General features: G+C 43.8%; 1 protein-coding gene across 3 annotated transcripts in view; it reads right to left on the bottom strand.

Annotated features, from left to right (window-relative positions):
* dus2 (dihydrouridine synthase 2) overlaps positions 1–12,706 on the bottom strand; it is a 39,167-nt gene extending 26,461 nt beyond the window's left edge. For 2 of the 3 annotated variants that reach the window (XM_083662858.1, XM_083662859.1), the window contains exons 1-7: positions 12,622–12,706; positions 10,107–10,245; positions 8,415–8,460; positions 7,738–7,829; positions 6,749–6,792; positions 3,013–3,073; positions 1,342–1,389 (exon numbers count right to left, since the gene is read on the bottom strand). In XM_083662858.1, the coding sequence (XP_083518984.1) occupies positions 1,342–1,389; positions 3,013–3,073; positions 6,749–6,792; positions 7,738–7,829; positions 8,415–8,460; positions 10,107–10,226 (411 nt within the window). In that variant the 5' untranslated portion in view covers positions 10,227–10,245; positions 12,622–12,706. Of the gene's footprint in view, positions 1–1,341; positions 1,390–3,012; positions 3,074–6,748; positions 6,793–7,737; positions 7,830–8,414; positions 8,461–10,106; positions 10,246–12,621 lie in introns of those variants that run through there. The other variant, XM_083662860.1, reaches the window with a different exon arrangement.
* Positions 12,707–15,128: the final 2,422 nt, after the last annotated feature.

Below are 15,128 nucleotides of genomic sequence, written 5' to 3'. Positions count from 1 at the left end.
TCATTCATTGTGATATAAATTAGTGACATTTTCCCCAAAATACTCATGGTTCTTGTGCTGTTGGTATTTGGTAGCCTATCTGATGCCTGCAGTGCGGCGCCGCGTCAATTAACGATAATGACGGGAGTCTTGCACAGCAGCAGGATGATGTATTCACGCAGATTTTCAGTCCTAAATATCAAACATGTTTGATATGAAAGCATTCATATTGACTTAAATATTTTGTTCATATAAAAACGTGTGTAGAGCAGAGCGGAGTGGTAGAGTACATGTAGGCTATGTTATGAAAAAAGTATCCATCGCTGCTGTAATTTTAAGGAAAATAAAAATATATATATATTTCCTATCTATCCCTTGCTGCCACTGGAAAAAAATAAAAAAATAAAATAAAAACCCTACCCTACCTATCACCTCAACTGACAACCAACAGGAACCAAACTTTATTTTTTTTTAGGCCCAAGGGGCCCAATCCGGGGCCAATCAGGCCGGCCGGTTCCCTAGAGCTACCACGAAGTGACGTCATCAGAGCCACGAAACTTCACGACCCCAGTGATGTCATAATCACTGATGACATCATCGGCGATTACCATGTACAATGATGTCATAGGTACCACCGCGCTGATTACATCATCGGTGAGCTCATAGATGTCGGAATTGGACAGCTATAAGTAGAGCACGTGACATGTGTCTAGACAGTCTAGTCTAGGCCAGGACAGCGACGTCTAGGACAGTTCCTAAGAAAAGAAGCTGAGGAGTTCTTGTGAAGTTCCAGAGAAGTTTGAGAAGCTGAGAGGTTCTTGCACGTCTAGGCCAGGGCAGATATTCCAGATATTGTCCTAAAACTCCCGACGACTTTCAATGCGCTGACGGTGATTGCCAAGGGGAAAACAGGTGCTTGCCAACACGGCCATCCAGTTGGTGAGCGGGATTAGAGTGGGCGGGATCTCCGTGCCTTGATGGGACAATGCATGTTAACAACTACGAATCAGGCTAATTATCCAACGACCAAGGATCCTCTGCTAACCGACGTGAAGGAAGTGCCCCAAGGTTCGGGGTATCAAGTTGGGAGTGTTTGTTTAGCTTCTCTGTTATCTCTCTACCTACAATACAGACAGACAGTCATGATGGAGCTCTGTATTCTCAGATGTGGGTCTGAAAGGCTAACCTCCTCAGATGGAGGTCTGTGGCTCTAATGTGGACTGAATGAGGGTCCTCCATATGAGAAACATGCTTTATCTCTCACATTCACACTGCTGTGACTGCAAGCAAAGTCGAACATTCATATAACATTTTTGTTTTGTTTCGTCATATTGTAGATTATAGAAGGAAGTAAAGACTCACCGCCTCGATCTTGTCAGGATCTGAGAGAAGAGCCGCTCCCATCCCACCCTGCAGGACAGAGGACAGACAGAGGACAGACAGGGGACAGACAGAGGACAGACAGAGGACAGACAGAGGACAGACAGGGGACAGACAGGGGACAGAGGTAGAGCTGCAACAATTAGTCAGTTAATCAATTAGTCCATCAACAGAAGATTAATCAGCAACTTTATAATCGATTAATCATTAGAGTAATCTTAAGAAATAAAATACTAAAACTCTGGTTCCAGCTTCAAATGTGAATATTTTCTGGTGTCTTTAGTCTTCTATGACAGTAAACTGATGATCTTTGGGTTGTGGACTGTTGGACTGTTGGACGGACAAAAGAAGACATTTGAGGACGTCATCTTCATCTTCATCTTCGGGGGAAAAGTGATCAACATTTTTCACCATTTTGTGACATTATAGTCATAGACCAAGCGACTATTTGATTGGTCGAGAAAATAATTGAGATGAATCGACAGAGGTTTAGGGTTATAACACTAACCAGCTAGACAGAGGGTTAGGGTTATAACACTAACCCTAACCAGCTAGACAGAGGTTTAGGGTTATAACACTAACCCTAACCAGCTAGACAGAGGTTTAGGGTTATAACACTAACCAGCTAGACAGAGGTTTAGGGTTATAACACTAACCAGCTAGACAGAGGGTTAGGGTTATAACACTAACCCTAACCAGCTAGACAGAGGTTTAGGGTTATAACACTAACCCTAACCAGCTAGACAGAGGTTTAGGGTTATAACACTAACCCTAACCAGCTAGACAGAGGTTTAGGGTTATAACACTAACCCTAACCAGCTAGACAGAGGGTTAGGATTATAACACTAACCAGCTAGACAGAGGGTTAGGGTTATAACACTAACCCTAACCAGCTAGACAGAGGTTTAGGGTTATAACACTAACCCTAACCAGCTAGACAGAGGTTTAGGGTTATAACACTAACCCTAACCAGCTAGACAGAGGTTTAGGGTTATAACACTAACCCTAACCAGCTAGACAGAGGGTTAGGGTTATAACACTAACCCTAACCAGCTAGACAGAGGTTTAGGGTTATAACACTAACCCTAACCAGCTAGACAGAGGGTTAGGGTTATAACACTAACCCTAACCAGCTAGACAGAGGTTTAGGGTTATAACACTAACCAGCTAGACAGAGGTTTAGGGTTATAACACTAACCCTAACCAGCTAGACAGAGGTTTAGGGTTATAACACTAACCCTAACCAGCTAGACAGAGGTTTAGGGTTATAACACTAACCAGCTAGACAGAGGTTTAGGGTTATAACACTAACTCTAACCAGCTAGACAGAGGGTTAGGGTTATAACACTAACCAGCTAGACAGAGGTTTAGGGTTATAACACTAACCAGCTAGACAGAGGTTTAGGGTTATAACACTAACCCTAACACTAACCAGCTAGACAGAGGTGAGAGAGCAGCAGGGGAGCTAGACAGAGGTGACAGAGCAGCAGGGTACCTAGACAGAGGTGACAGAGCAGCAGGGTACCTAGACAGAGGTGACAGAGCAGCAGGGTACCTAGACAGAGGTGACAGAGCAGCAGGGTAGCTAGACAGAGGTGACAGAGCAGCAGGGTAGCTAGACAGAGGTGACAGAGCAGCAGGGTGGACACTGACCTTAGTGGAGTACTCTTTCGGACAGCCCATATTCACATCGATAGCAGCGACATCGTCCTGCCTGTAGGGCACAGACAGTTTAAAACATTGATAAATATTGTGTATTATTGACTCATATCACATGCCACATTTCAGATGTGCTGGTATACTGTCATATTGTTCAAATTTGATTTGTTTTATCTTTGTCTCAGCTCTTTATGGTGCTTTTTTTTTAGTCCTTTCATTCATATGCTTTAAAGGCATAGTTCACCAGTCAGTCAGTCAGTCACTAAGTGAGTCAGTCCCAGGGAGGCTCCAAACAGTTTCAGGGGAGGTTCAGTAAAAAAATTATCGAATTATCAAAAGGAGATCACATTTGGATCACATGGTTTGTTTGGTTAAAGAGATAGATAAGAGATACAGTAGTTTGGGTGGATTTGACCGTTTTCCCACCTTCCCAGAGTCTCCAACTCAGGGTTTTCCCTGCATTTGTTGAGACACAGGTGGCAAACTTTGTCTGGAGAACGTGCGGGGTGCACAGTTTGTGTGAGCAATAGAGTGCCGCACGTATGAGTCCTACAACTGGGAAGATAGCATGGCCTGGTTCCCTCGTCTGGAAGTCGATGGGATTTGTGTATGGGGATTCTGGTTAAATGCCTGAAATGAGGTCTGTGGTTAACACACGTTTATGAAACTGAGACCTTTGTGTTCAGCAAACAACATCTTCACAAATGAACAAACACCACTTGTGATCTTTTTTAAAGCGTTTTCTGGCAAAAAATCATAAAAGTGTTGTTCATTCGTGAAGATGATCTTTCTGAAATAATGATGTACATATTGGATGTTGGAGCCACATCCATAGTGATTGTTGAATCCTGTTTAGAGAAAATAATTAAATAAATAATACTAATAATGATAATAATAATAATAATAATCTATATCTATAAAATTGAGTACCGGTATGTGGGCCCTGTCCACTGTTTCAAGTTCTGTGTTCGGGCACAGCTATGCTGTTTTACGTGCGATCGGGCTGAAACCTTCAGGGTGTGTAAGGGGCACCCGTGTGGGTGACCCGACGGAGCCGGATTTTTTAATTAGGTGATTGCCCTTGTGACGGCTGCACCAAATCGCCGCACATCGTGTCAGTAAAACACGCTTACAACACATCTTTCCCTTTGTTCATTCAGTTAGTTTGTATCAGCATGTACCTTTACATATCATCATCACCACCACATAACAAAGCTTAGTTTCAAACATGATCAAACTTTATTTGCATGATTGATATTACATGCTTCTGATTTGAGTGCATGCATTTTAGTGAACTTGTTTCTATCGTTTTGCTGTGGTTTATACAACCTTCTTTCTTTCTCCTCCTCCATGCCGATCCACACGCGTGTCTCACCGGGAGTCGTCCGCCACCTCTTCCACGGACAGGCAAAGACTGAGCAATCGTTCCGGACCCTACTAAATACCAGAGGTGGGGTGGTGGACTGCACCATCTCCCGGGAGACTACAGGGGGGGAGATTAGCTTTAGTCTAGCTGTTATATCTATATATTCAATGGTAAAAAACATAATCCTAAACAATTGAAAGGCCAATGTATTTATATTATATAACCGAGTTACTTGTGTTGGATTGTTTTGAACGTAGTTATTTATTTTTGTATAGCTTAATTAATTTATCCCCTGCTTAATTTTATGTACCTGGCCAGGCCTATATACCCCTGAGTTCCTCAGTTGCTTTTAGGCTCTTCTTCTGTTCAGTTAAGTTTTCTGTTGAGTTATTAGCTATATTTTGGGCCCACAATTTATGTTTTTCATTGTCTTTTTGTAATTCACATTTGGTTTTGTTACCCTTTGTATTACCTTTTGGGTAAATAAACCCCTAATTTTGCACCTTCTCCCTGTGTCCTCCTGCCGGCTTGCTTGGTCCATCACAGCCCTAATTAGCTAATGTTGTGATGTCATCAGTGTGAGGCTATATAAGTGATGGGAGTATAAGTACCGTAAATTCCGGACTATAAGGCGCACCGGTCTATAAGCCGCACCTTCAAAGGTGACTATTTTTTTCTTATATAAGCCGCACCGGACTATAAGCCGCGGGTGTTTTAATGGTATTTTTTGTTTTTTTTACAGTGCACACAGTGTCCGCGGTGTGGTGAAAAGAGGGCAAGAGAGGAAATTAGAACAGAAGTGGATTTATAGTTAGAAAGAGTGCTAAAGAAGAGAGAATTCCGTTTTTTATTTTTTTATTTTAGTTACTCACAGTACTATTGACCAGTCCAACTCAAAAGATATTCGGCAGTTTCACTTTGAGCTCTTGTTCCGCCGCTGTCCATCAATGGTTATGACGAGTCTCGCTGGGTACAGTACGCCAAAGCGATATCCATTGACTTTAACCTTTTCGATGATGCTGTTGTATGTTGCGCGTTTCTGTTGCACCAACGCGGAGAGGTCCTGCCGGACGAAAAAGCGCGTACCCTCCCAGGTGAGGGGCTTCTTCCCCGCAGCCTGGAGGATGAGTTGACGGTCGGGCCAGCGGAGTAGGCAGATGAAGATGGCCCTCGGTGGCAGGCCGGGGTCTGGACGTGGCCGAGGCGCCCGGTGTGCCCTGTCCACCTCTGGTGGTTTCTCGCCTTCCTTCAGGTCCAGGATGTAACACAGGATTTTGCCACGAAAGCGTCCATGTCACCAATCTCAGCTCCCTCTTTTACATTGATCAGGCGAATGTTATTTCTTTTACTCCTGCTGATTAAGTCATCAACCTGCGTGTGCAGCGTTTCGATGTTTTTGCATTTTATCCACTTTCGGACTCACTGTGTTGTTTTTGTCCTCCAGTGCGCTGATGCGCTTTTCCGCATTAGAAACTCTTCACGGTTGCATTATTTTCTTTAGTGAGTGAGTGGATGGACTTCTGCACGTTTTCAAACTTGTTTTCAAGCTGCTCAAACCTCTGAGCGATGTCGGACTTAATCGATAGTGTTTCACGGAGTAAAAGTTTAGCCCAAGCCGTGTATCTCCAGCCTCCAGCAGGTGAGTCATTTCCTCATTCATGGCGATGATTGCTTCGTCTTTTTCTTTCTGCTTACCTGTGTTGTGTTATGTTATGTTATGTTATGTTGTTAAAAGAGGGCAAGAGAGGAAATTAAAACAGAAGTGGATTTATAGTTAGAAAGAGTGCTAAAAAAAGAGAGATTTTTTTTTTTTTTTGGAAAAAATCCATAGATAAGCCGCACCGTTATATAAGCCGCAGGGGCCAAAAAAGGCCAAAAAACGGGAAAAAAGCCGCGGCTTATAGTCCGGAATTTACGGTAGGTAGAATCGGGAGGTAATTAATTAGGCGATTGCCCTAATTACGATGTCATAGAGCAGGCAAGGCCGCGACGCAGTCATCAGTGATGTCATAAGAGCAAGTGAGCCCGCACAGCGGGTGAGCTGCAAGGCGGGTGAGGGAGCAAGTGAGCCCGCACAGCGGTCGAGTTGCAGGGCAGGCGAGGGCGCGCAGCGGGCTAGCCTAGGCATCAAGCGTGCGTAGCACGCGAGATCCCTAGTTATTATTAACAATGTTTAATCTATAATTGATCGTTTATTTTCCCGACGATTGATTATGGAAATGTATTCAAATACCCATCCCTAGCGAACACTGTGCGTTTTGGTCTCCAGTTTCCACTGACACGGGCTGAGTGGATCAGGTTTAGGGTTAGGATCAGGGTTAGGATGAAGGTTTGGGTTAGAGGGCAATGGGACAGTGGACTCACACCAGCCGGGCCACGGTCAGCGCTCGGTCCGGGTTGGCTGTCCCCTGTGGACAGACAGAGACACACTGCAGTCAGACCCACTAGGCCTGGACAAGATCCAAATTTAAATACTGTATTGCGAATTCGCGAAATAGTAAGTATAGTATAGCCCAAATATTGTGATGTATGATATTATCACCCGTTATTGTATTTTATGTTTCAGGTCCATATTACAGTGTTTCCCCTACCATTCTACAGGCCTGGTGGGCCCGCCAAGCCAACAGCGCCCCGGCCGGGCCAGAATTTTTTAACCCTAATCCTAACCCTTTCCCCAAAATTTCAATAAACCTTTATGGTATATTATTACAATACAACAATACTGATGTTGACAGTAATAGAAGATGCCAAATCATTCAAAACAATAAGCATTTTGCTTTTAGAAGTATTGTGCCAGCGTGCAGCGCTGTTCCAAAACGTGTCAACGTGTGTCGTTGCCTGGGAAACGCACATCCCATAATACAACTGTTCGAATCGTTGCGAACACAGGTTAGCTAAAAGTTTAGTGTCGGCAGCGAGGGCCCCCACCGTTGCGGTCGGGGTACGTTTCGAAAATCCCTCCAGGCCTGAACATTTTTCTAGGGGAAACACTGTTGCCTATTTTGATTAGTATTATGAATAGTAAGAATAAAGGACTGAGGTCGATATGCTGTTCTGAACAGACCAATAATGTACAGTAAGCAGAGAAATAAGGGTCGGCAACAGGGCAGACTGTCCAATTTCTTTTTACAAAAAGAACACACACACACACACACACACACACACACACACACACACACACACACAAGGGGAGAGGTCAATTTTAGAAAGTGCGATGTTCAGGAAATATAGCGATATTCGGAACATCGCAATATTCGAAAATCGGCCCAAGCCTAAGACCCACAGACAAATAGACTGACAGACAGACAGACAGGAGATACTGTATGACCTGAGCAGAGATCTGTCTGTCTCACCATCTGGAAGACGACTCGGTCTCTCTCTCTCTCACAGGTCCTGAACATCACTCGCTCATCTGGAGCCACGAAATCCACCGTCTGCAGCACATCTGGCAACCGCAAAGTCACACACAGACACACACAAACACACACACAGACACACACACACAGACACACAGACACACAGACACACATACACAGACAACAGGATTATCACAGTAACAGTATTGGCAGAGTTGGAGCTCAAGGAGAAGTCTCGCTCCAAGTCTCGTGAGAGTTGAGTTGTGCAGGAAGTTACAGTTAGCACGAAGCTAAAGCTACGCTGTCTGTACTCAACACAGCTAACTCCTCCTGCTGGGACTCGTCTCTCCAACTCTCACTCACATTTCCATCGTTCTCTGCTGCCTGCAAAGACTCAACTTTTCTATTCTGGTCAAGAAGACATCTCCTGAGAGAGACTTGGTCACACACGAACTAAACGAGCTCTTTGTGGACGTAGATTGACGGTCCACATTTCCCCCGTCAGATTAAACTGCAGCCCGTTTCTGCTGCCAGCTGAAGCACTACTGGACCAGTATGTATGAATAATAATAAGCTACTGGACCAGTATGTATGAATAATAATTCATTCATTAATTAGCTTATTATTATTAATTATTAATGAATAATAATCTAAAGTGTTATTGATCGTCTTACCGTTCACCACTCTGTGACACTGAGCCATCTTGATGTCGATCAGCTCCTGGAACGAACAGACAGACAGACAGACAGACAGACAGACAGACAGACAGGCAGACAGACAGACAGACAGACAGACAGACAGGCAGACAGGCAGACAGGCAGACAGGCAGACAGACATACAGATTACAACACATCCATCACTTCCACTGAAAGTCACCCTGCATCCAGTCAGCTCACCTGATAGGACAGTAGTAAACCACAGCGCTGCCAGTCTTTTGTAATGACAGATTTCAAGCACTTTTCAAGGACAAATAATTCCAAAATGATGGGCCAAAAAATTCCCAGAGATGATCACATATACGTGATGCACCAGTCTCATAAGACCTCTAATGCTAACGTGTTCCTACTCATGCTTACGCATCGGAATCAATCATTAACACTTAGCATCAAATCCTCAGCGTTTCTTAAGAGCTCTGGAGACCTACACTGTAGGCGACCAGCAGTGACACAGCGCAGTACGGATGAAACAATAACCGGTTTGAATGATAAGTTATAACCGTGATAAAATTCCTTAGGATAACTGTACGCTTTGAAAAACATGTGTACTGTCCATCATCAAACAAATGATGTTGTCTCCGAGATGCAGATGCACAGCCTTGGAGAAATTATTTCAGTGAGTATATCAATCCTTTTTGGTCCGAGTTTCCAATATACAACTTGGTGAAATGTTTTCTGTCAGTGTATTAGTACTTCTTGAACATTTTCAGCACATTTTAACAATACATTGATAATACTGATAACCGTGATCATTTTGGTCACTATAATCGCGATGTGAAATTTTCATATGGTTTCATCTCTACAGCGCAGCACAGAGAGTGATGCTGTAGATAGGAAGAAAGTGTATCAAGCTTGGACCAGCAATTTTGAGATGACGGAGCGCACGAGGCTTAAACTCAGAGATTTCGGTAAGCTAAATTCAAGCACTTTTAATTTTAGGACCTCTTTATAAATTCAAGCACTTTTACAGATCAGTGGCAACAATGGTGGCAAACCTAAAACCAGGTCTCACACCTCACAGTAAACCAGGTCTCACACCTCACAGTAAACCAGGTCTCACCTCACAGTAAACCAGGTCTCACCTCATAGTAAACCAGGTCTCACCTCACAGTAAACCAGGTCTCACCTCACAGTAAACCAGGCCTCACACCTCACAGTAAACCAGGTCTCACCTCACAGTAAACCAGGTCTCACACCTCACAGTAAAGCAGGTCTCACACCTCACAGTAAACCAGGTCTCACACCTCACAGTAGGGATGCACCGATATGAAAATTTTGGCCGATGCCGATATCCGATATTAACATTGCTGTTATGGCCGATAACCGATATTTACCGATGTCGATATGATCTGTATAAAAACACATTTCTATGATAATAAAATTTTGTAGATACTGAAAAACACATGTAAACACTGAATTTGAAAAAGTAATGCATTTCTTTATTTCAAAAACATTTGTAAAAGCACATAAATCATAGATTTACTGCATTATTTCATCTCAATGTGAAGAATTTGGCTGATACCGATAACCGATATTAAGATTGCAACATCGGACCGATACCGATATGTTAAAAAATGACTAACATCGGCCGATACCGATATGATTGCCGATATATCGTGCATCCCTACCTCACAGTAAACCAGGTCTCACCTCACAGTAAACCAGGTCGGCTCCATAGTCCAGGGCCAGCAGCCTCATGGGCAGAGTCCCCACCCGCACCATGGGGGCCAGGGCGGTGACATCGTGGAAGCTCAGCCTGCCTTTCATCATGACCGCCTGCTCAGTCCTGCTGGAGGAAGAGAGAAACATTCACACCTGTCTGTCCCGCAAGGCCGGCCGCACGCGTAAGCAAACCAAGCGCCTGCTTACAGTAGGGCCCCCAAGAAGACTTGAAATGTATTGGTTTTCTTGTGATATATTACGTCAAAGGTCATATTTGGGATGCAAACAATTAATCGGAGATCGATTATTCGGTCGTTAAGGTTTTAGTAGAGCACGTGAAAATGTACTCGATCAAAACAACAACAATGTGCTTCCGTCAGTAGAACGGTGTTTTCAAATCATGTTTCAATGAACCTCCAGAGGGCGCAATGATATCACTATAGCCCTTTTCAGACACGTCACGCAGTGACCTCTGACTGAGCTCCTGGCAGCATCCTGGTAGGAGGGGTCAGCGAGGCGGGGTTGCAGTTTTAGCCGGCGTGGTGGACGTTTGAGCCATTTCAATGAATAAAGTTGATGTTTTCACCCGGGGTATATTTAGCTGTTGCACACATTCCGAATGCACCGCCCATGACAGGGCTCCAGAGTAGGGATGCACGATAATTATCGGACCGATAAATTATTGGCCAATATGGCCATTTTGCGTTATTATTTATTATTCGGATAATGACATTTTAGCCGATAAATAACGGCCGATAATACGAGCGAGGCCAATATGGCTTTGTTTTGCCTTGCGGCATCGGCGCATATGTTGTCGTGCGCTTGTGACATCACAGCTGCGCCTGGAGCAAAACATGGCTGCCGCCAGTGTGGCTGTTTTTCACAGTTTCAGATGATAACAACGCTATTGCAATTTGCAATCCATGTCCCGCACGGGTTTTCGAGAGGGAGGGGAAACGTCTGAGCTGGCATTACGTTAAACCAAACCTGGCAAGGATGCAGCGGATTTGTTTAGCGTCCACGTTAGCTGTTGTGGCTAGCAAACATTAGCTCAGCTAGCGCAGCCTACACTCAGGCTCTCCCCGTTTGGCAGAGAAACCCCTTTTTGTTATGAAACAGCCCCGCATTCAAAGCACTTCATACTCACAGAGCTGGCGTAAATGATATAGAAACTCATTTACCCGACATGAAACGTCCAGGGATTGTGTCTTTAACCCCAAAAACAACTTGCTAATATTATTAAGCTAACCGGGAGCTAGTCCCATTATAAACCAAACAGGGACTTTGGAGTTGAGCTAACGTTAGCTATATGCAGCTGCTGGACAGAGCCACGATCTGTTTGGAGACAAATAATAAGGAAAACAAACGCACGCATTACATAAAAAAACATCAGTCAACATCACATAGTGACCATTCATTTCATAGCATTTGTTCTTACTTTAGGAAGTGTGAAGTTACCCACAGTAGCATGTCTAGTGATGTGATTATGTTTGTCCTTACTGAAGGATAGATTTTGATACAGAATGCCCAGAGTTTTTGTCACAGAAATATTTCTAATAAAGACCAGCAGTGAGTAAAGCAATCTATCTTTTACAAATAACCAGTTAAGACTTTTATGCATTGTTACAACATTTGTTCTGTAATTGCAATTGAGTACAATAAAGAAGTACAGTAAGAAGTGAAACGACACAGATGATGGTTTATAGTGGGACTTTCCATACCTGCCCCATTCACTGAGAACTAGCCCCGATGCAAAATTCAAACAGATCAGTAACATGACAATAAGAGTCTAAAATGACTATGCCTTTTTGTGCTTTATCTGCAGACTAAGCAGTCATAGGCTTTCGGTTCTATAAAAGCCTTCATTTTTTGTATTGACTATAATTGAGTGATACACTTTACTAAAACAAGTATATTATATCAGAAGTGTTCTTTGTTTTGTGTTCATAGTTACATTAGAATTTCACTTAGCAGACGCTTTTATCCAAAGGAGTCAGGTAGGAGGGGTCAGGTAAGAGGGCCCCTAAGCAGAATTTTGCTTAGGCCCCCAGGGAGGTCAGCACTGGCTCTGCTGTCCCGTACCTCCTGGCTGTCTGTGGAATCTGAGCAGCAGCTCCTGGAGCCTGGGATGTGTAAGTTACGTAGCCTACCTCATAGAAGAAAAGCTACAAATTATTATCAGTCATGCTAATTCGGCATAGACCTAACGTTAATCCACCATGGAACGCTGTTCACCTAACACAGGGCAGGGGGCGGTTATGTTCTACCACGTGTGTAGTGTACGTCTGCCGATAGGAAAAACACCATCAAACTCTGACAACTTTGTGAATGGAGTTTGGCGTGGACGGTACGAATGGGGTTCTGCTATGCTAACATTAGCTAGCTGCTGCTTCACCGCTGGCTTGACTGTAACGTGTTATTAGCTGGAACAGACATGAACATCATGGCAGCGACACAGGCACAGACAAAGTATTGTGTTTGACTCCAGACGGAACAGACTCACCGGCTCTGTGTCTCCTGTTTGTGTAGCTGTCTGGTGCCGCGAAATGCCTTGTTATCAACTGTTATTGCTAACAATGGCTAGCCTGGCTAGTGACTGGATCTGACCAATGAACAGTGAACTTCCCAGCTCAAGTTTTCTGCAAATGGAACGCTAACAAAACGGATGTGATGTCATTTAGCCTCCACATCCCAGTTATTTTGCGATAAAGGAACGCACGATTATCTTAACGCTAGCTTCTGTAATGTTATGTGAGACTGAAAGAAAAATAAAGCGTGTTCCCACAACGCTTCTTGATTGGTCGCTGCAACCGCTTCTTCCTCTTCTACGGCCAGAGACTTTTAATATAGGCAGAGACACCCCACTGCAGGCTTCTTCGCCAATAATAAGAAATTGTACTCTACCGGTCTCCTAAATGGGCGTGGTCATTGGCTGTCTGTCTGGTAACTTCAGTCTCCTAAGTGGGCGTGGCAGTGGCGAGAGCTGCACAGCACAGATACAGGAAGTGACGGAAAGTAGCTCCGTTAGGTGAACGCAGAGCCAAAGAGCATGGAAGGAAAGAGACGAAACTCCGGCCATTTTTGGAAACAGAATGCGCCTCGCAGTGGTCAGCTGCGGTAGCGCGGGCCCCTATAATCAGCCTCTCTAAACAGTAACTCAACGGGAGAACACTCTAAATTTCGTGGATTCACATCTTTTCTGGGCGTACTGTAAATCTTGATTGAAGTGGTGTAGTGCAGGGATGTAAAACAACAACCATATTGTGGAAACTAAGCAAAATTTTTCTTTTTTTTCTTTTAGTTTTTTCAAGATAAATAGTAAATGCAAAGGACCCGAGGTTAAAACCACGGCAACACACTTCTGACGGAGTGGACGACAGCCGCATTAGCTATTTATCTTGAAAAAACTAAACAAAGAAAACGAAACATTTTGCTTAGTTTCCACAATATGGTTGTTGTTTTACATCCCTGCACTACACCACTTCAGTCAAGATTTGCAGTACGCCCAGAAAAGATGTGAATCCACGAAATTCAGAGTGTTCAACCGTTGAGTTACTGTTTAGAGAGGCTGATTATAGGGGCCCGCGCTACCGCAGCTGACCACTGCGAGCCTGTGCGAGGTTCTTTTGGCGCTGTCACGCTTCCAAAAATAAAAAATGGCGGAGGCTGCTGGGCGCTGATGTTGCAATGGGGCAATATGGAGCTTTCAGTTCTTTCCATAAAAGTTCTTTGGCAGAGCTCTGGGTGAACGAAAACAAACAAACAAAACACTTCCGGTTGCCCGAGCAAGGAAATATAAGAGTTCCGGTTTGGACGTTCAGCCTTCAGAGTAAAAGCGGCGTAATTCATGTTTTTAAAAGGCATAGAAAAATGGTTAGTTCGCAGATTAAAACAATAAACAAAGCATCTAAACGAAGGTATACAATACAAATTATGTTTCTGTTTGACACCAACTGTTTTAATAACATTAATTAACACACGTAATTAGTGAGCAGATGACAGAGATTACAAAGCATTTTGAGTGACAGAAATCAGTTAACACATTGAATGCCAGCCATGTTTTCATTCCTGTAGGTAAGTTGTGCCAGGGGTGTTTTTGACGATTCTGGCTCATTTTAGAGACAGCCGAGGATTCTTTTCTGTTAAGAATTCATGAACACCAATCATCTAAAAATAACTAATAGAATGTGTGCTTTCTCTGTCTAAAAGAGTTAGTTTGCAGAGTTAGTAGTTATGTAGATATTAGCCGTTGAGTACAGCATGGTTTCAGCGTCTGGAAATTTATTCAGAGATAAATGGCTTTTTGTGAAACAGTCACTTTAACCATTCATTTTTGGCATCAGTAAGACCGTCAGACATTCTAAACAATAGTTTTGAACAGTAATTTCCTCCATAACAACAGGAAACACCCCTCTCATTCACCCCTCTCATTTAAACTCCTCCCTCCGTGTGTCTTCTCCTCCTTCCTCCTGGCTGTACAGCGGGCGTGTCAGAAGCGCTTTTGCTGCTGCCTGCCTGTGTGCCTGCCTGCCTGCTTGCCTGCGTGCAGACGCTCCTTGTGCGAGTCAAGATGGGCCGGGGAATGCGTGGGCGATGGGCAGATGTTGATTCTGGCCTTTCTGAGGTGTTTCAAAGTGTGTTTCACCTATGATCTATTTTGCAAATCGCTCTCCGCTCTCTGTGTGCTGCTGCCGGTGCGCGGCCGCTCTCAGGCAAGACAAGTCTGTTACTGTAAAATCGCCACGGCATTTCCTTGAACGGCTTGGTCCCGCGGCAGTTTTTTCTTTGATTTCGGTCGTCTGGGGGAGCACTGTCAACACTTAGTGGGTCGGTAAAATAGATTATACACATTATCTTGCTCCAATAGTGATCTCGAAGATGTAAAAGTTGTTGATTGATGTACCACCGTCAAAAAAAAAAAAATGTTTATGTAAGACGAGTAAACTCGGCTCTGGCACTTAAGCGTTGGATTATGTAAGACGAATTATTTCGGCTATGGCACTTAAGGTG

Source organism: Poromitra crassiceps (assembly GCF_964638095.1).
Source record: "Poromitra crassiceps genome assembly, chromosome: 30".
Classification (NCBI taxonomy): Eukaryota; Metazoa; Chordata; class Actinopteri; order Beryciformes; family Melamphaidae; genus Poromitra; species Poromitra crassiceps.
Note: the sequence above shows the minus strand (reverse complement) of the source record. Positions and strands in the feature narration are given on the sequence as shown.